General features: G+C 43.2%; 1 protein-coding gene across 1 annotated transcript in view; it reads left to right on the top strand.

Moving 5' to 3' along the window:
• Positions 1-2,548: 2,548 nt before the first annotated feature.
• LOC8052380 (glycine dehydrogenase (decarboxylating), mitochondrial) overlaps positions 2,549-21,744 on the top strand; it is a 37,372-nt gene continuing 18,176 nt past the window's right edge. The window contains exons 1-7 of the mRNA XM_029981666.4: positions 2,549-3,122; positions 3,531-3,609; positions 11,421-11,556; positions 15,020-15,184; positions 17,036-17,113; positions 18,778-18,925; positions 20,718-20,914. Coding sequence (XP_029837526.3) covers positions 2,919-3,122; positions 3,531-3,609; positions 11,421-11,556; positions 15,020-15,184; positions 17,036-17,113; positions 18,778-18,925; positions 20,718-20,914 — 1,007 coding nt within the window. The 5' untranslated portion in view covers positions 2,549-2,918. The remainder of the gene's footprint in view (positions 3,123-3,530; positions 3,610-11,420; positions 11,557-15,019; positions 15,185-17,035; positions 17,114-18,777; positions 18,926-20,717; positions 20,915-21,744) is intronic.

Here is a 21,744-nt window from a genome sequence, read left to right as displayed (position 1 = left end):
AGGATATTTGCATATAGCAAGGGTTAGTTCCCATTGATTATGTAAAGCTGGGCATCACTGAAGGTTTCATAGTTTACTGACCATTCCTATGTAGGCAATGGACTTTCTGAGATAAGTTCATAAAAATAGCTATATTAAAATTAAATTAGCTTAGATATGAACAAGTGGTAGCTTTGAAACAACCTTTACAAGTTCAGATGGGCTTTCGTTTAGGCATGGTGCAGTACTGAAAGGCTTGGAGAAACTATTCTATTCATAAATATATGGCTGAAACCACTATTTGCTTTGAACTAAAAAGAACACTATTCGCACATGCCTTGAAAAATGCATCTAGATGCCGGTTCTGTGCATATTAATGTCCATTGTCTTCACCAGAATTGCTATTCGCAGTTGCCTGCTTCATGTCTACGCAACTATGAAAAATTTCATGGGCGTTTCCGTGAATATCAGTGATCTGACCTTTCATATTCATTAGTCTTGTGCCGTGTGAATATGCCGAAATTCCTATGCGGTTTGAGTTATGTCGGGTGAGTTCTCGGGGTCACAATTATTTTGCAATGCAAGTAGTAAAGTATAGCAGTTTAAAATAAAGTATATGTATTTGTCCACCTTACTTTTTTTTATTTCTGTGCTTAAATGTTTCTTTTTGGCTTATTTAATTAGTATGTCCTCGTATGTATTGTCTTGTCTAATTTCTGTCCCTCGAGACTGCAACAGGTCCCCAATCCAGCTCCTTAGCCAAAACATTTGTAGACCCGCGTAAAGGGATGCTAAAGTGGCTCTCAACATGTGGTGTTGCGTTTTAGACGTGCGACAAATTGGTTTCCGGGCATTACTGAACACCTTCCAATCGAGGAACGGTTCCTTGCAGCATAAATCGAGTAACTCTAACAGGAGACTGGTGCACAACTGTCAGCTGCAGTCTTTCACATCGAATGTAATGGCAAATATTGAATTGATACTGTATAAACCCATACTAGCAACCAGATCCTAGGTGCACACAAGTGGCACAAGTTGTGTAACATGTGTGTTACATGACATGTTCGTAATATACAAGGGTGCTTGTTGCTCGCTAGAATATTGAATGTGCCGCATTCTTACACAACATTCTTACACTTTGAAGCTTGCCAGGATAGCGAGATCTGCAGAAAACGCTTCTCAGCTTACCATTGGTGAGCTTTTCTCGCTGTACATGTTGCGAGAATGTTTTACGGTAAAATCCTGAACAGTATGAGGAGATTCGGTTGGCTGACTGGTCGAATGTACTATTGTATGCAATCCGAGCTGAAACAGAGCTGTGGTTCAAACTACAAAATGGAATGTAAAGTTGACATCCCATACTTCAGATTATTTGACGGAGCTTGGAGGGGACCGCAGGCACGGCCGAAAAAAAGGATTGGGTGTTTCGGGTCATTTGGGTTATTATAGTGCCTACAGCTTCTTGGTCTCCACTTTATTGTGACGCCGCGTAATACCCTTCTCTAGGTAATGTGGCCAGTCTAGAAGTAAGATTGAATTCAATGATGTAGGCTAACACCGCCACGCTCTTGCAGAGCGATCTCGTTGCTGGTCATAAAATGTGAAAGCTGCTCGCTGGTTGTACGTGAGCTTTTTCGGTCTTGAGCATTACCCTCTCCACAGCCGCTACTGGGAAGGCCGAACGCGTGAAAGATAACAGTTGGCCCACTTCTGATTTCTTATCCATCCCCCTGATACGGGTCAGGGACGTGATACGAGTCTTCGTTTAGCCTGGTCGAGGGCTGAATAGTGAATACCCACTGAGGCCAAAAGTGCAAAGTCACGGTGCATCCGATAACACTCGCACTCAAACACGACGAACACAGTGTGGTTGCTTTTTTGGCACTGCCTGGTAAATTCTTTACAGCTGTCAAGGCTATGAATGAGTCAGCGCTATTTTCATGGGATCATTAGTATTCGCACACCGCTTGTTCTGATTTTTTATTTATGTATTTTGGCGGGGTTTAGTGCATACGTGGAGCAATAATTATATGGCGAGAGGTTTGTTTGCAAGTTGCTTCAGCCTTATCTGTCTAATTCTCCGTGATAAGGTTATCCTGTGGATAAGAGACTTGTGTGCCAAAGAAATTGAGCAAGTGGGTTGCCTCATTTTGCATCTTTGAGGAAGGCAGCATATGGGTATATATTTATTTTTTAACGCGCATTTAAAAAAAAAAAAAAAAAAAAAAGATTTTAGAAACGCGGCTTGTTGTTTATTTTGGGTTGTAGAGCTGTGTGCATCGTTTTTCTTCAACTATTTGTTGGCCGAAAATGCTGTGCCCTTGTGCGTTGCGCAAGCGACCTTCCAAGCGTTCAAAACAAGCCCCTGGCTCCACTCCAGAATTGTATCAAGCGACCTACAATCGGAATCTTCAGAACTCGGTAGTCATCGTTCTGCAACAAAATTTCTTTTCTCTTTTTTACTTTTTTTTTTTTTTTTCTTTTTTCTTTCTTTTGCGCTTGCGTTGATGCCGGCAAGTTTAGTTTCGGTTTCGTTACTTGTGCTTCTGTAACCGGGCGGCGACATAACGTCGCCGGACGGCAACGTCTATTGGTCGACGGAAAATTAGCCAACGTCAATCCTCTTGTTTTATATACGTGTGCCTCTTTTTTCGCGGCGCGCTACTGTGATATTTTAGGCGCCCGCCGAATTTAGCGGACTTCAGAAACGCGGCTGGCAAGCGTATCAATCACGAGCGCGCGCTTCGCGTCGTCTGCCTGTCTGTGCATTTCTGTGATAAAGCATCGGGCGATTAGGAGGCAGTGGAGCCACCGGCCTTTCGCGTCCGACTTCCTGATCTTCAGGTAGCGGCGGCGGCGGTGGTGGCACCAGCGTACCGTGGCCCAACTCGTTTCTGTTATGAACCTGGCTGCATCGAAATAATCCCGAGGTTTGAACGATGCAGCGAATTCCGAGGTTGGGCGCTCTGATGCGCGGCGACGTCAAGCAAATTTTGGAGCGCGCGTCAGTGATTTTGAAGCGCTCGGTGCGTTCGGCTTCGACGCTGGACCGCCTCCTACCAGTGCACGATGACTTCTGCAGCAGACATCTCGGACCGAGAGAAAAAGATCAGAAAGCCATGCTCCAATACATGGGACTCAAGGTATGGATGTTTGTTTTGTTTCGTTTTCCAAAACGCGCTGACCTCCGTAACAGACGTAGCGAATTAGCAGACGTTACGGTCCCCGTAGCAGACAACAAAAAAAAACAAAAAAAACTAGCAGACGCTTTTGATAACCGCAAGTTATGAAAGTTAGAAATTAATTGACAAACTTTGCTAAATCGTGCATTTCGTTCGGATTCAAGGTCACGCCAATATTTTCCGTGCAATCTGCTGCTGCCAACAAGGTAAAAGAAAAAAAATCTTATCGAAATTATGGAGTAGGAAGTGTGCGCACGGCACTATGATAGCGCAGATTGAGTTCCTGTTGTGATATTTCTGGAAAAATAATTTATCTTTTATCCTGAATTTCGTAGTTTTAATTGGAAATTTTTGTCATGGCCTGTGCAGAATATTGCCGAGCTCATTGACAGGACAGTGCCTTCCAGCATCAGACTCAACAGGGAAATGAAGCTGGATGGACCACTCCGTAAGATTTCTTTTTTTTTTTTTTTTTTTTTATATGTGTATATTATTTTTGGCGCATGGGCATTTCATGGGTCCATATATATATTCCTACCTGTTAACTAAAGAGAGGAAACGTGATCTTCGTTGCCGAGTAGTTAGTTCTCCAATATATTTTTGTTAGAGAAAACAGAAGCTGCTCTTTTTTTACCCTCTCTCCCACTGCAAACAATACATCATAGAAGGATTTACCTATTACTGTTATTATTTATATATTCATTTACGTCATTGGTTATAGCACTACTTGAAAAATTATTGGTATTGGCATCTTCAATCATGGCAGCAGTAACACCCTAAAACGATTGTATATTGGCTTTTTTTTTTTTTTTTTGGAGCACAGAGAAATTTGTACATATGGACACAGACAGGCAAGTATGATGCAGCTAAACGGGAAAATATGAAATGAGCATTATCTATATTGACATGTGTGACAAACGTTAATCTTCACTTTTTTTTTTAATGACATAAGCATTAAGGATATAAAAAATGAATACTAGTAATACACTTTGAACAGCACTACAGCTTGGCTATATTAATACATTCTCTAGACGCAAATTCCATACATGCCCCTTGTCTCTGATAGCACCATGTTGAGGGACCCTGGGCAGCATGCTGGGATGATAATATTCGGAAGAAATGTTCCATGAATGTCTTGACACAACGCAAAATATTAAAACGAAGGGGAAAAAATGTCATTTCAAGCAGTTCACTGCACGATAAGTTCCATCTATCTTTCTTTTTTTTTATTTATTTTTTAACCCATCACGAATGCTCTGTTGACCTTTATCAAATGGCAGTGGCTTTGTCGAGCCACTCCGTCGTGAGTGAAACCCTTTGATCCGTTGAGGTGTCTGATTGAGTCGATATTTTACTTCCCCCTTGTCATTTTTTCTTTTATGTCTGCCGTGCCGATGGGGCTATCCCAATGGGCTTATCGGCCTGCCAGACGAAGGTCCCTTATCTGGTCAAACCCAGCATCTTCTCCCGCTCATTTGTGCTTTGCTGATAAGATCAGGAAACCACGCCACTTGCAGCCACTGGCTTCCGAGAAAAACATCCATTGTGCGCCACACTTTTGCACGCATGGCATCGGCGTGATATAGCTGATAGTTTGGCGCATTGTCACCTTATAGCCGAGTTGACGTCATATCACTACTTCTCAATGCCCTGCGAATTGTTCGCCTTGATGTTGACCCTCAGGACCCTGAAGTGTGCTCGAAAGTAAGCACAATTGGTGAAGCTCTGTGTGGGGAAGTCGATTTACAAAAATAAATGTTTACTACAGCCTGTGGACTCTGGATATACATGCAGTGGGGTATCGCAGCGTTTTTCGACCTGGGTCATATTCAAACATATTCAGGGGGGGGGGTCACAAAGCAGAAAGGGAACTTCAAAAAAAAAATTGCACACTTGGCTTCTCTGCAGTGGCATTCAGGAAAACGTGCAGGTTTCAGCTCGACGTTTATCCGAAACTGGGAGTTGAAGTGTCTAATTGCCACACTTGTTATGAGAAACTGTGCACTACCAAACAAGCTTCCTTTAGCCATGAGGAACAGTAATTCCCGCTGACATGCATCTTTTGTTTTATGCTATAGTGTCCAGCTTAGCTGATTCACTATAATTATATTAACTGCCAAATATAGTTTCAGCTTCAATTTTGTGCATTATTCACTCACTGAAATCGCAAAGCTTGTGGCATCGAAATGAGCAGGCTGAGGAAGGGTCACGATGCAATATTTTATATTTTTGCTTGGTCGCAGGGTGGCAAAGTTTGGGAAGCATTGGAGTCATGAAACTGCAAACATTCAGTGGTGGAAGAGACAAGCAAAGGAAAATAAGACAAACAGCATTTCAAACTTAGCTTATTTGTTTCTTTACTTCCCAGTTGAAAATTCCCATTAGATTCCAATTGGAATTTCCAATTGGGACCAGCTAGGTTTTGGGACAACCAATTGGTCACTGCAATGGGAACCAATTGGAACCCATTAAGATTCCAACTGGAAAACTTTTTCCAGTTGGTGAGACCCACTGGCCAGTGTGCTTCAAATTGGAACCCACTAAAACCAATTTGTTCCAATTAAAACCAGTTAGAATTCCGATTGGATCTAATGGGAATTTTCAGCTGGGTTACCTCCCATAGGTCCCATAGGTCCTCCTTGTCCTCCTTGTCAAGGTTGTCACCTAATCTACACAACGAATACAAACTATACAAACTTCCGTACCCCGGTCATGGATAATTTAACGTTGTATAATTTGACCAGTCTGCCTGCTCCTTCACTGTTTTTTTCTGATTAGTACAGACAATCGGGCCTCTGTAATGGGCGTCTCCACGGACCCCGAGCCATGCGGGTTTGCCCGCCCACGTCTGGCTGTGCGTGGCTTTCCCGTGTCCGGGGAAAAGGGCATCCTGGTGGTTGAGTCGAACCCGGGGTAGGTTTGGACCCTTCGGGGCCCCCCGGGTGAGGCAATACCCTACTTCGGCCCTCGCTTCCCGTAGACGGGTGTCCTGGCTTGGCCCGACCAGGATGATTCAGTCAGTCGCCACTTCTACTATCCCCTCCCTTCTTTTACCTTTGTCTTCTCCTTCTTTTCACTCTTCTCATTTTCTCTTCTTTCCTTTTTTCATTTCCTTTGGCGGCAAGGGCTAACCTTGAGTGGCGACAGACTCCTCGTCCAAAACCACACTTGATTATAGTACCTGGGCAGTGCTAATAGTCTAACGGTTCCAGCAAAGCCCTTTTTGTTATGGTCCGTTAACTATTCCCTTGTTGGGCTCCGTGGTGGGCGGCACACCACAGGTTCTGAACACTTTCCGCCTCTTATGGCTCCCTCTCTCTCTAAACCCGGTTCTAGGCAGGCATCCAAACGGCCCTGTCCGGAACAAGTCATCGCCAAAGCACCAGAAACAGAACACTTTGTTAAATTTTTTGTAGTTCACTCTGAAGACAATCAACGCCCTGCCGCCAAGCTGTCTCCGTTCATTGTTGCCAAGGTTCTTGAGCATTTGATCGGACACTCCTACCAAGCAAAAAAGTTGCATTCTGGGGACCTCCTTGTTGAGGTCACCACACAAGAGCAAAGTGTGGCCATTCAGAAGATGAAGAGCATCGTGGAGACCTCAGTCACGGTAACACCGCACAGGACTTTGAACACTGTGCGTGGTGTCATCTCCGAAGAGGACCTGCTAGATGTAAGTGAGGATGAGATCCTTGAAGGCCTACGAAACTCGGGTGTCATTGCAGTAAAGCGGATTGTACTTCGCCGCGAGGGTCAGGAGATTCCCTCAAAACATCTTATTCTTTCTTTTGAGCGGCACTGTCTCCCAGCAACAGTAAAGGCAGGCTATCTGAACTGCCGTGTCCGTCCTTATGTGCCAAACCACCAAAGGTGTTTCAGGTGCCAAAGGTTCGGGCATGGGTCCAGGAGCTGCCGTGGAAGAGAGATCTGCGCCAAGTGTGGCAGCAACGAACATGTCGCAGACGTCTGTGAAAGCACTGTGTGCTGCTCCAACCTCCGAAGGGATGATTTTTTTTTTTACTGTTCATCCGTGTGCTCATAATTTCATATCTTAATAATGGTTTCAGTGCTAATGCAGTGGAACTGTCGAGGGCTACTACATAACCTGGATGATGTTGAGTTTTTGCTGGAGGAACACAAGCCACGTGTGCTTTGCTTACAGGAGACTCATTTAAATCCCAGCCATACCAACTTCCTCGGACGGTACCAGGTATTCCGAAAGGATCGTCCGTGCTCTGTCAGTTCTTCTGGAGGAGTTGCGGTGGTTCTCCCGAGAGAAGTGCCCTGCGTACAGGTCCCACTGTCTACCTCACTGGAAGCAGTGGCTGTACGGTTCATGCTTCACAAAGCTCTGACAGTGTGCTCTTTGTATCTACCACCATCCTTTACTTTGAAATCCTCAGATTTTAATTCGTTTTTAGACCAGCTTCCTGAGCCATTCCTTTTGATGGGTGATTTTAATTGTCACAACCCTCTATGGGGGAGTACACGTCGTGACATCCGAGGAAAAATTATTGAGTCTGTGTTATTCTCTCGAACACTTTGTCTTTTTAACACTGGTGAGCCTACCTTTTTTAGCTGTCAACACCTTTCTTCATCATGCATTGATCTCTCCATTGGGACTGCCACACTTTTCCCTAACTTCTCATGGCATGTGCATCCTAACCCATATGGTAGCGACCATTTCCCCATTATTTTAAAGTGCACTGCTCCTTCATGCTCTCTCATGACACGTTCACCACGCTGGAAAGTAAACCAGGCAGACTGGGCCATGTTTGAAAGTGCATCTGAGATTAACCCTGACACTTTAGTTGGCTTGGATGTAAATGATGCCTGCAAATGCTTTACTGCCTCTATAATTGAGGCAGCTCATAAAGCTATTCCGCAGTCTTCTACACGCCTTCCTGCTAAGCCAAAACCTTGGTGGACTAAGGAGTGCAGTGAGACTCGAAAAAAACAAAATTGTTCATGGGATGTGCTACGCCGGTACCCGACCCTTCCAAATGTTTTAGCCTTCAAACAGGCTCGGGCGAAGGCTCGATATGTCCGTCGTCAATCAAAAAAGACGACATGGAAGAAATACACCTCCTCCGTTAATAGTCACACCAGTGTAAAAGTTGTCTGGGAAAAAGTGCACAAGATTAATGGGGATTATCGAGCTTCTCCATACCGCTTTTTGTTCTGCCAGGTGGTGTACTGCCTAGTCTTGAGCAGCAGGCCAATATTCTAGGGGAGCACTTCGCATCAGTATTAGGTTCATCGCATTACTTGGCTGCATTTTTAAAGCATAAAAGTGTTATAGAGAAGAAGAGAATAAATTGCTCTGGAGGACTACGAGAACCCTATAATAGACCTTTTACCTTTCGAGAGTTACAGGCAGCATTAAATAAAAGTAAAAATACGTCCCCGGGACCAGATCGAATTCACTACTGTATGCTCAAGCATTTGCATTCCAATACCCTGCAGGCGCTTTTAAGCTTTTTTAACCAGATCTGGAGAGAAGGGGTCTTCCCAGATTCTTGGAAAAGAGCTGAGGTTATCCCGCTCCTCAAGCAAGGAAAAGATCCTTCATTACCCTCAAGTTACCGGCCCATAGCCCTCACAAGTTCCTTAGGGAAAACCTTCGAACGAATGGTAAACTCAAGATTGGTCCATTTTTTTAGAGGAAAATAACCTCCTCGACAAGTTTCAGTGCGGTTTCCGTGCCCAAAGATCAACGGTGGACCACCTCGTACGACTTGAGAAAACCATTCGTGAGGCTTTTGTTAATAGACAGCATTGTGTTTCTGTCTTCTTTGATATAGAGAAGGCTTATGACACAACATGGAGGTATGGAATTTTGAACAATCTTGTCTCGTACGAAATTCGTGGCCGAATGCTCTCGCTCATCAAAAGCTTTTTGGAAGAGAGATACTTTCATGTCAAGCTTGGTACAACCTTCTCTCGTAGTTTCGTCCAAGAGAATGGAGTTCCACAAGGTGGTGTTCTTAGCGTAACACTATTTTTAATAAAAATGAACTCTATTGGAAAGTCTATCCCACAATCACTTTCCTATTCTCTTTACGTGGATGACTTGCAGATCTCTTGCTGTTCGTGTAACATTTCGGTCTGCGAGAGACAACTTCAGCTGGGAATTAATAGTCTGATGAGGTGGGCTGATTCCAATGTGTTTAGTTTTTCACCAGAGAAGTCAGTATGTGTCAACTTTTCTTTACGTAGGGGCATGATCCTAGAGCCTAGTCTGACCTTAAGGGGGCAGGCAATTCCTGTTCGTAATGAACACAAGTTTCTAGGAGTGATATTTGATAAAAAGTTGAATTTCCGTAGTCATGTACTTTACCTGAAACAGAAATGCTCAAGGTCAATGAACCTCCTAAAGGTGCTTTCACGCAAGTCTTGGGGTAGCGATCGGGAATGTCTCCTTCGTCTCCATCGCTGCTTGGTTCTTTCAAAATTGGATTATGGATGCGTAGTGTATGGATCCGCACGTCAATCTACCCTTCTGGTGTTGGACCCGATCCGCCATCAAGGTCTGAGGCTTTCCACTGGTGCTTTTCGGACGTCCCCTATTCCTTCCTAGCCTATATGCTGAGAGTAATGAATATTCACTTGAAAAAAGACGGTTTTATTTAGGCTTCCAGTATGCATTAAGAATTCGCTCTGTCCCTTTTCATCCGATCCAGGAAGCAATTCAGGATTCTCGCTATGAAACTACATTCCAGAACAAGCCATCTGTCGTACTCCCTTTTACGCAGAGAATTAAAACATATTCACAGGCTTACAACCTTGACAGTTTCAGCCGAGTTGCCCGACTTCCACTGGCGGTGGCTCCTTGGGAGTGCGTAGCACCCATAATCAATTTTACTCTGATGAAATATAACAAGCGGCAAACTCGTGTTGCTGCCCTGCAGCAGGAGTTTTCCCAGGTTGCTTATACGTACAGTGACTGTAGGAGTTTCTTCACAGATGGTACTAAGAGTGACTCTGCTGTTGGTTGTGCTGTTATAAGCGAGACATGGAAGGTTGTTAGGCGTCTTGATGCCAGAGCCTCAATATTTACTGTAGAATTATATGCTTTAATCTTAGCTGTTGAATTCATTATAGAAAACGCTATCCAGCATTCTGTTATCTACTCTGATTCTCTCAGCGCTTTAAAGGCACTTGCTTCTTTGGAAGTACCAAAGAATACCTTCGTTACTAGGCTCCGGAACATTGTGCACACTGCAGCAAAATCAGATTTACACATCAATTTCTGTTGGGTGCCTAGTCACGTCGGTATTCATGGAAATGAGGATGCTGATAGAGCTGCCAGTACGTGCATTGAGAGGCAAGTGGATATCAAGGACATTCCGTACACTGATTACAAACACAGTCTTAAAAAAGCAACCTAGAAAAAGTGGCAGTTAGAGTGGGACACGGAAATACACAACAAGCTTCATTGTGTGAAACCTACCCTGCGGGAATGGGCAAGTTGCCGACACAGGGAACGCTTCTTTGAGGTTGTGCTCTGTCGTCTGAGACTGGGACACACCCATCTCACGCATGGGTACCTCCTACGGGCAGAGGCAGCTCCGAAATGTGAACACTGTAACGAGCCTTTGAGCGTCTTGCATATTCTTATCGTATGTCCTAAGTACCATCACGAACGCACCAATTTTTTCTCTACCTTTTTCCGGAATCGCGTCCCATTCCACCCGGCATTATTATTGGGTGACGAACCTCTTGTGCCGCACCGTCAAGTTTTTAAGTTTTTAGATCGCATTGGCATCCTACATCGGCTATGAAATTTAGTTTGTTTTCTTTTCTATTATGTTTACCTGAAAATTAGTGGTGGCAGAGAGCCGGCGATCTTGTATCGTCGGCACATTTTTCATACTTCCTTGCGTGAATGAAATTCCTTTAGAGTGCCTCTGGTTAGTGGAGCATTGGTTAAAATTTCTGGAGGCCTCAATAGGCCTATATCTTGTAAGGTTTTAATCATTTATTTTCCATAGTTTTAAGATGGAACTACCTACTATAGGTCTTTTCAGTATTGCCTTTAACTTACCTTGTGTTTGGCACACTATGGCCTTAGTTGCCGCTGTGCCATTAAACACCTAAGTTTCTTTTTCTTCTTCTCTGTAATGGGCTTCCAAGCTTGGCACAACTTTGCAATAAAATGGTAGTAGGCTTGTGACACTGGAGTAGGTTGCTTGAGGTACTGATATATGGGAATGATGATGTATCTTGAGATGTTTAACCAAGGTTATCACCTTCCAGGGGAAGAAGAGCTGATGGAGAGGGCACAGACCATTGCAAACATGAACCAGGTGTGGCGCTCTTATATCGGCATGGGCTACTACAACTGCCTGACCCCTCCCACCATCATGAGGAACGTCTTCGAGAACCCCGGATGGCAAGTGAACATGAAAATATTTTCTGCTTCTCAGACAATCGCTCTCTAGAAAATAGAGCATAACTCTGCAAAATATTCTTCTTACTTTTTCTATATGGTCGTTTCACTGTACTACTAATATAGATACAGAACAATTAATTGCGCAACCAGTTCTACTGGGACGTAAGTGAAATCTTCACGATACTACCGAGAAATGGTGTTTGAGACAGCTTATGAACATGATTTATCAGATCATTTTTATAGGAGGAGTTCTGACATGCTGAGGGTTTGGTATCTGTTAAATTAATGTGTAAACTTTGTATCTCGCGAGTAGTATGAATTGGGGATTGTATATTCGTCAGCTTGTTTTGTTGTGGAGGTTTCTGCTTGATAATTTAGTTAATTTCAACATCTCGTAACCTTGTTTTGTAAGTGCTTTTAGATAATTCTTCTACGTTTGGTTATTTCCTGTTATCACCGATTGCATATTTTTATGCAAGATCTGTCCTTTTTTGCATCTGGCACTGTACAGTAGGCTTGCAATAATTCAAAACTGGAATATTTCGTGCTCCTGGTCAATTCAAACAAATTTCAAAATATTTCTTGTCCCGCTTTGTTTTTAATGTGTTCATAAGCCGCCAAATTCGAACGGCGTCTTCGTGTAATTTACTTTTTGTTCTCGCGGCCCCGTTGAGTGCGCCTCTCTCCGATCACCGGTGCACTGCAGAGAAGCAACACCCGCGGAGCTTGGTTCCGCAACTGTTGCTTCTCCGCATTGCAGTGGTGCTCGGTGAGAAGCGCACTCAACGGGGCTCAAGCAAGGCACACATGAGCTATGGTAATGGAAGCGAAGCTTCGCTGCAGTCTTCATAGCAACTTGCACGGCCGCTTTGACGTGGCAGTTCAGCATAGGTACACGTCACAGCGGCCGCTCAAGTTGCTACGAAAACTTCCGCGCAGAGCGTGTTTTCATCGTTCATGTGTCCCCTGCTTGATTCATTTTGTTTCGAGGTGTCCTGTGCTGTCTAAACAGTCCACGGTGAACGTTTCTGAAGGGCAAACAAACTTGCGTCATACATTTCACAAAAAGATGCATTTGTGGCATGCAGCGTACCTGCTTACGATCAGTAGGTCCGTGTAGAGAAAATCATCAAATATCTGCTTTGTATGTGTAGTCATTCATATAGCAAATCAGAATGTTATCTTCTATCATATTTAGATGAATTTCCGATAATTCAAACAAAATTCATAGCTTCCTGAAGTCTTAATTAATGAGAATCTACTGCATTAGTGTTTACAAAGACATTTGTATCAGTAGCACCCCACAAACATGAGGTGTCTGTTATCATAAAAAAGTTTTATCACCTAGTTCAAAGTCAGCATGCTAAAGCATTTCAAAGTCTCGAGACACAAATTGGGGTAACGTTGATGTGATGTTTCACTTCTTCTTTGGTGAAGTCAGCTTTACTTTGAAACTTACAATAGTTTTGCTCATTTATTTACTGGTATCGCTACCTTTCCTTGGGTGGCATCGTTATTTTAGGTTAGGTTTATTTTATTTATCTGTGAATAATGGACTTTTGTTCAAAACGAATTCAATGCAAATGGTGGTTTGGGCCAGATATTTTCGAATCAAATATTGAATAATTTCTCCAGCCTTTTGCTACTGTCGCACCATGCTGAAACAAAAACCCAGCTTCACTCATGAAGATTGTTCCCAAGTTTCCACTTGTCCATTTCTAAGCTAATTTTAATCTAACTATATTTATGAACTGTGGCCTCAGAAAGTCCAATGCCTACTTTGTAACAGCAAGAAAACGAGAAATTTGACATAAAGTTAAGCCTATAGAGTTGCCCAGCTATACCTAATCGAGAGGATTTATCAATTTAGCTTTACACAAATATCCTTTCTTCAATCTTAAATTAAAAAAAAAAAAAAAAAATCACAAATGTTGAGCACAGGTTGTCAGGGCATTTCTGCCTAATTATACTCTTACAAATAGCCACAGTTTAATTTTGTAAATTTTACTGCAATGCAGGAATTTACTATATTCTCAAAATTTCCGTTTCTTTGTAAAATACATCGGGTGCAAGCGTGCACCATCCCGCTTTTAAAGTGTGCTTTTCTCCTATGCGATATGTGCGAATGCGATATTTGCACTTTTGGAAATGTCGATTTCGGCGAGTTAGCTCTGTTGGGCGCGCTTCTTATCGAGCAACGGTGCACCGCCGGGAAGCAACACCTGCGAATCCTGCGTCCGCAGTTGTTGCTTCTCCACTGTGCTCCTGTGCTCGGGAAGAAGCACGCTCATTGGGGCTAACCTGCCGCGATCAACACTTCGAAAAATATGAATATCACAGTTCATGTCGAAGTGAATATTGAATAGCGTATTATCCTAAACTACTATTCGAAAATTTGAATATTTGCACATTTTTATGCTTGAAATATAAAAGTGCAATGAACATTTTGGCACTTACCCAAAAAAACAAACAAACAACAATTATGTTGCTTTGTGCATTTGAGAGACATAACTCACACTCTGTGTGAGTCTAAACGAAGTAAGAGAATGTATCCAAGCAATAGGGAAAAAAATATTTGTCAAACAGAACGTCAACAATTGAAAAAATAAAATGAGCACAATCGCGGGACGGATTTACACTCGCACATATATAGTATGCTAAAAAAAAAGGCAGCTGCAAATGTATTTGTTTATTTATTTTAATACCCTCAGAGCCCATAGGTTATTACAGTCCCGCGATATGAACTCGCGATGAAACAAAAATGCACATTTTAAAAATACAATTTACTAAGCAATTTTGTTAGACTATCATATGTTTAGCATGATGTTGGCAAAGGTGATTAGTGACTGCCTCTTTGAATAAATAAATGGATGGTATGTTTGCCAGAGCTGGGACCCTAATCTGGACACTTGGCGAAAAAGTCGGCGAGGAATCCGGCGGCCAGGATTGGCCGACGCCGCAGTTGACCTTGGCACTTGGCACCGGCCAATCGCAGTCACCCGATTTCTCTCCAAACTTTTTGCCAACTGTCCAGATCGGGGTCCCTGCTGGAAAGTGGTTCCATTGGATGACTCTTGCATAATTTCATAGTAGATATGCTGACACCACCGTATGTAATAACAATACATTGGTATCTTTACTGCAGGTAATATATCGCTTATGAGCATATCAAGGGTATAACGTACCGCAGCTCATCTTTAATACTAGTACCTAACCATTCAGTGCTGTCTCGAACGTGACAACAGCAGTCGTAAGAGTGCAGCAACTACCCGACTTGGACACGGCGTAACCGCGGAACTGCCGGAAGCAAAGAATGACGTGCACATTCACACAGTGTCTCTAACACAGCCGAAAATTAATATCACTCAAGATGTGCTCAATTAGGAAATGCCACAAAGAAACCGAACGTCGCAAAAAAAGAAGGAAAACTATGCTTGACTAGTCTTCACCGCCTACGCTCCAGGACAACGCAGTACACGCCGTACCAGGCGGAAATTGCACAAGGTCGCCTGGAAAGCCTGCTCAACTACCAGACGATGGTCACCGACCTCACGGGCCTGGACGTTGCAAACGCCTCGCTCCTTGACGAGGGGACGGCGGCGGCCGAAGCCATGGGACTTTGCTCCCGGTGACCCCACATTTCCATTCCTGTTTTGTCGTTAAGGGTTGTTCGCACGTCTGTCTTTGCGGCCGAGTGAGTTGCAATTACTCGCGACCGCTTGCGACGAGAGGATGCGCAGTGGAATGCCGTCCAGCCCCGAAACACTTTTTGGTCGTGTATATATATTTTCAAATTGTTTGTGCGTCATCCTTTCATCGTGGGCTCAAAATCATTCTGACAGTGTCGTATATGTATGTGGTTTCGTTGTGTTTTTTTTGGTGGGGGAAGGATTTGGGACATTCTCGCAAGGTTGGTGTTTTTCGGTGTCGGGCAGAAAATGTGGCGTTCGTCGGGGATTACGCTGATTTTCCGGCATTCGGGGACATGCGCTTGACTCGAATACTCGGAAAACATCCCGGTGATAATTAAAGAGGGAGACAAGATAATAGTATTAGTGATAGTTACAATAATGATAATAAACATTGTCTTTTTTAAAGTGGCTAAAAACAATCACAATAATCTTTAGATTGTTGCTCTTGCACAAAAATACTATAAGCAAGAAACAAAAATATGCATGATCACATTCGAGACACTTTAATACAAAAATAGTACAAAACACAAAAATGAAAATTGGTTTGTAAAGAGCAAACAATTCGATGAGCGACAGAACTCTGAGGCCGAGGCACAGACGTCGAGATCTGTAGTGGTGGCACTGTTATAAAGTGACTGGACCCTAGGAAGGGATGAAATGTTGCATGAGGTGAACGAATATATTTTTTTTTAAATTGTAGATGTCTGGTAGAGCAAATATTGGAGCCAACTTTACAGGGATATAGTTCCCGAAGGAAAGGGTAGCCTCGGCGACATTGCAGTGCAAGTTGCGTTTCCAGCAAATGCAGCATAAATCTGTAGTTAAAGAAATTTCCCCATGAGGTTCTAGAGCTTTTCTTATTCAAGGGCATCTCCAATTCGAGCTTTTTTTTTTTCGATTTTCCTTGATTTTTATAAATGCACTTGGGGGTAATCAATATTTACAGAAATCCCAGAACCCTCGTTATAAGCAATCATTTCTCATAGATAGTGCATTCATTTGATTCCTTAAAACTTTGACGTTGAGTATTTTCCCCAAAAGATGTTTCCCAGGGATCAGGCTTCGTCTTGAAAAGAATAGCACAAAAAGAAGATCAATACGCTGGGGTTTATTTATTTTTTTTTTCTTAATTATTTAGTGAGAGCATGTACGGTGCTTGCAAGTTTAAAAGCATCGAACGGAAATATGGAAGGTTTCATTTCATTTTATTTCGGCAGGTTCGCTTCCACGACTTTTCATTAGCTTCAGATTTCGAAACAGAGGTACTTTCCAGAGCTTCTTCATCGAAGAGTAAGCTCTCATTGTCTGAAGTAAATTTCGAGAAGCGCTAAAAGTATAAATCGAAAGAGGTTGGTGCTCCGATCGCCACTACAGCCAGAGCAGCCGACATGCGAAGCGACCGTTTGGCTTGTTTCATGTGCACGAGGCGTCTAATTTCAAGGCTAAAACTACCCCCCCGGCAAAGCAAAACACCGTACGAATATAACATTTACAGTTCGACAGTGACTCGACAAAATGCAACACCTCCTGCGGCTGTGCGTTTGGGCAGACAATTTTTAAATGCGTAATCGCCACCATCAGATCGGAAGACTTTCGGGTCTACCTGGTAGACGACTACACCATATAGCCGGCGTGTTCTCTCGTTGTATGCCATTGTAAGCGGCTTCAGTTCACTTGGTCCCAATGCACACGTGTGAACTAGCCTTTCTGAACTTTACTCAGTGTCTCTCTTTTTCGCAAGCGTGCTCTAATACCGTCGCATTGTGTCCCACCCTGCCGACTTTCAGGCACACCAAGAGGAAGAGGTTCTACGTTTCGGACAAGGTTCATCCCCAGACGCTCGCCGTTGTCCAGACAAGGGCAGAGTGAGTTGCCTCTCGGTTGGTTTTTGGTCTGTGAACGTTTGACACTGGTGTGCCGGAAACGTGTGAAGCGTGAACGTTTCAGCCAGTGAGCTGCATAAGGACTCAATACCCCAAGAAAACATCTTTCTTTTTTTTTTCCTTTTTTTTTTGTACGAAGGACGAGAGTTTGTTGCCTTGACATCACCCAGTTAATTTTTTTACGATAACTTCACATATTGGTGGATACGAAGTTGGACCTAAGACGGGGTCAGCAGAGAGGAACGTACGGTTGACAACTCGAAAAGTTGCATAGGTTTTGTTTCGTGCCCATTGACCATGCTTTGCTTATGACGTCTATTATTTCTTTATATGAATATGTGCCAGAAAGCTTATTGCTTTACATAGTACTTTGAAAATGCTTCGATATTTCGAGTCCTGTGTTGTCCTTGCACGTAACTTGGGAAGAGATGGAATGGCAGACCAGAGCAGGCAGTTTTAAAGAAGTATGATTTCTAATAGCAAAAATTTTGTGCAACTCAAAGCTCTTAGGGTAAACACTGCTCTTTAAGGCAACAAATACAAAACAAAAAACACATACTTTAAATTGTGTTTTTGAAGATCGTCAGGCAGTTATGATCTTGTACTGAAGTATTTTCGTGAAATGAGTCTTTTTTTTATCTTGAAATGTTCATTTTAAGCACAATAAAATGGGTCTGTTTTGGCTTTTTGTTTCTTGCAAATATTTCATAAATATTTTTTTTATACACTTTGCTATTTTATGGAAGCCAAATCCCCACCTGTCCACATCCAATCTTCATAATTGTTTTCTTTCTATGGCAGGTGTATGTGCAAGGTATCCAGTAAGGGGTGTAAATATGGCATCAGGTGTTTTTAGATGCCTTTTATACTTCTTGCAATAAATAATTTTGAAACTGGAAAGTTCAGATTAAGAGTCATAAAAACTTTATGAATCATCCTAGAGCTTTCATTTATACCTTACTGGATTCCACAAACCTTTCAGTTTACTGACATGTTTCTTCTGTGATTTCGGTATTTCAGTTTATCTTCATCCTTCCCATAGTCTTTGCAAATAAAGCTTTCGATATTAACAAAAATACCTAATTAAGCTATAATGAAACGAAGCGCATATTTGTAGTCAGATTGTAAAGGCAGATAAGCAACATACATTTCATTCGAACTGGATCACAAGTTATATTAAAATTGGCAGCACCTTTACCTTCCAAGGTCCCATAATTCATGAAATGCAGTAATTAAAAAACGATTGTTCTGACTTGTTTAGAGCTTCGCATCAATTTCCCCAATTTCCCCAACAGATTTAGTGGAAAAGCTGAATTATCGTATAGGTCACGTGCCGTCGGGTCACGTGATGTCAATTTTCCCACCAAATGTAGCGGGGAAACTGAATTGGTGCAAGGTCACATGACATCGATTTTTCTACTAAATTTAACAGATAACACATGCACAGACAGGCAAGATTTCGGGATTGGAGTGGCGTTAAAAAGCATTTCATGCTTTAAGAAAAGCTCTAGAACCTGCGTTGCCCCTTTAAGTATGCATTAATATCTTGTCAGAGGTTCTCTAACTGATTTTCGCTAGTTTGGGAAGCTCGCCCTTGAATGATAGCTGTGTCGCGCGAGCTGACTACCGAACCTCTTGTGCCACAGCGCCTTGGGGATTGAGGTGGTTGTGTCGGACTGCGCCTCGATGGACTTTTCCAAGAAGGACTTCTGCGGGGCGCTCTTCCAATACCCGGACACCGAAGGATCTGTCCAAGACTTCTCGGAGCTGGTCCAGGCGTGCCACGATGCAAAGGCAAGATACCTTGTCCTCCAAAAGCGTTTCGCTCGTAGTCTGTTGCATAAGAAGCTGAAGAGAAGCTCACCCTGCCAGAAAGCTCTCTGGTATTCATGATTGAGGCTTTCCTCCACTCCCCTTGCCTCGTCTTGAGCAGTTGCTCTGCTAGAGGGGAAAGGGTGAAAGGCTTTGGGGGAGGAGCTTATGCTGCTATTCTTATCTTGCGACAAACTATAGTCACAACTTTCTTGAAAGCGTTTTATCAGAATTTAGATTTTTGTCCAGCGCTTAGTGTACATTTGAGAGGTATTAGGATGTTGTAAGATCATTTGTATTAAATCATACTAAAGGTGAGGATGCATATTTTTTATTTCTCTATACAATAAGGCATGTATCAGCTAAACTGGTATGTGTCGACACAGGAGTGCACGTACGGTGAGTAAGTAAATCAAACTGCACCTCCTCGTGCGCGAGAGGAGGTGTGAAAAGAGTAAGAAGGATTGATTACGTGTTCAGACTAGCTCCGCCCCAGCAGACACGTCCTTAGAATAGTTATACGACAACTCGGCCATCGGTTGTTTGTTTACTGTAGAGCCTCCGATTTTCACTAGTCGACAAAAACAACTTACTCTTCGAGGTATACCCTCTCCCCTTTCTCATAGATGCAGTCCTCGTTCGTAAAGAACCGAATAGCCGCAGTAAAGGCTAGGTGTAGCCGTAACCATGACTGTACTTGGAGACAATTTTTTTTGGCAATAAGGTCAAAGCTATGTGTAACTGTTCGCTCATGCACCTTGACCGCCTATCAAAGCTGTGCACACACGGTGTTCCCTCTCGAAAGGCCTAAAAACTCCAATTGGAGCTCAACATCGCTGTGACCGTCTACATGCTGACCAACAGCTTGTTCACTGTGTAGACCAGGCATGGTCAAACCGATGCTCAGTTTTTTTTTTTTTTTTTTTTTTTTTTTCATTTTTAGTCTTGCTGTTTCCGATGGTCAATACAGGCGTCGGGCCCCTCTATAATGAATTCCGAAGCTTGTCACGACTTAGCATTTAAGTGGTAGTAAGCTTGTGACACTCGAGCAGGCTAAAGAAATATAGAATAAATTATAGCTTGAGTTTTGGCAGCCTTGTAGCACCATGGCTTGTTGGCCAGAAATTTATCTCTATATTTGGGTTAACGTACTGCTGTGAGGCACTCTCCTTTAGGAGGTAAGATCAAGACGGCAAGAAACCTTGACTGACAAACACCTAAACCAGCTGATCGGAGCTGCTTCAATGTCACTCGAGCTAATTGCTCATCACTTAAAATGGTTAGTTTTTATGGATCTTCGCATACGTTCATCTGGCCACCCTTGGCATAGACCGCCGCGATATAGATACCTGTTTGGTAAAAAGAGGTGGCGTATGAAAGTTTTAAAGCAACAGGCTTTAGCCAGGAGCCCTTCACAGGCCTTTCTTGGTCGTGTTAGTTTGACCGTATGATGCAACAATGTCACGTGATATCATGGTGCTGTGTGTTACAACGTATCACAATGTCGCCTGGCCTGAGGTCATATGTGATGTCAGGTCACGTGACAGTGTGTCACATGATTACGTCATGTGACCTCAGGTTGTGTGACATCAATTTTCAGCCAAGTCTAGCTGGGAAATCGATGCCACATGGCATCTCTTTTCCATCGGAAACCTCATTGAGTGCTATCGCACCTTCGGTGCATTTGACCAAATCTCTAGGCTAGGCCGTTTTATTCTCATGGTTAGTGCTGTTGACAAGGAATCGAGTTGTTTCAGCTGCGTTCGTCTCGCAGGCTCTGGCAGTGTGTGCGACCGACCTGCTGGCGCTGACGGTGCTGAAGCCGCCCGGGGAGTTTGGCGCTGACATTGCCGTGGGCACCAGCCAGCGTCTGGGGATCCCGCTCAACTACGGCGGCCCGCACGCCGCCTTCTTCGCCACACGCAACTCCCTCATGCGACTCATGCCCGGCAGGGTGGTGGGAGTCACCAGGTCCGTGAAGTGTGCATGGCAAAGCTTTATTTTCACACTGCGTGCTAGTAACGCATTCCTGGGTATAACTTACATCCTCTTTCTTAACTGCTTACTGTAACATGTTGCTTTTTTGGAAAGCATACTTTTAACTGTAGTTTATTTAACTCCTCCCACGGTTATGAGGAAGTTAATTCCACACAGTTTTAACCGCCCAAAGTTTCTTTTCAATTAAGATTACAGTGAACTGACACAATCAAACCACTCTTTGTTCGTTCCGAAAGCTGGGTGCGCTCGCACACTTGAGTCTGCACTTGCTGAACACCAAGTTGTGATTATGTAATTTTATGCCCGGCCACGGTGGCACCAAATTGTAATTACTGGTGCAGTTTGGTGGCCACTAACTGAAAAGTTAATTTTTTTATTTTTCGAGAGGAACCGTTACTTATAATGCATTGCTCTTTTTGTTACGCTTGGGAACTAACTAAGTAATTTGTTGTAACAAATTGCTTTTAAGATACACTTGCCCAAGAATGCTTGTTTGCCTGCCTGCGTGATTCATTTATCTACCATAGTAAAGAATCTCGTCCTTTTATCAAAGTATATTTTCTCGTGTTTGCCTTTTCTCTCGAAAGTTGAGTCACTAGGGCACCATTACAGGGACACTCCATGGATCTCTTTCTTTCAAGCACCGGCTTTTTTCCGGTGCTTGAAAGTTTCATGTTGGCCTCTTGCCATCCGATTTGCAAGAATGTGTGGACTGCTTTACCAAGCAGTATAGTACTGTTACTAGTGTGGAGGCAAATAAGGTTGTGCTCAACATATTTTACGTACACAATTTACGAAAGAAA

This window comes from Ixodes scapularis, unplaced genomic scaffold (assembly GCF_016920785.2).
Source record: "Ixodes scapularis isolate PalLabHiFi unplaced genomic scaffold, ASM1692078v2 PGA_scaffold12__126_contigs__length_90152505, whole genome shotgun sequence".
Lineage (NCBI taxonomy): Eukaryota > Metazoa > Arthropoda > Arachnida > Ixodida > Ixodidae > Ixodes > Ixodes scapularis.
This window is presented reverse-complemented; position numbering and strand designations above follow the sequence as displayed.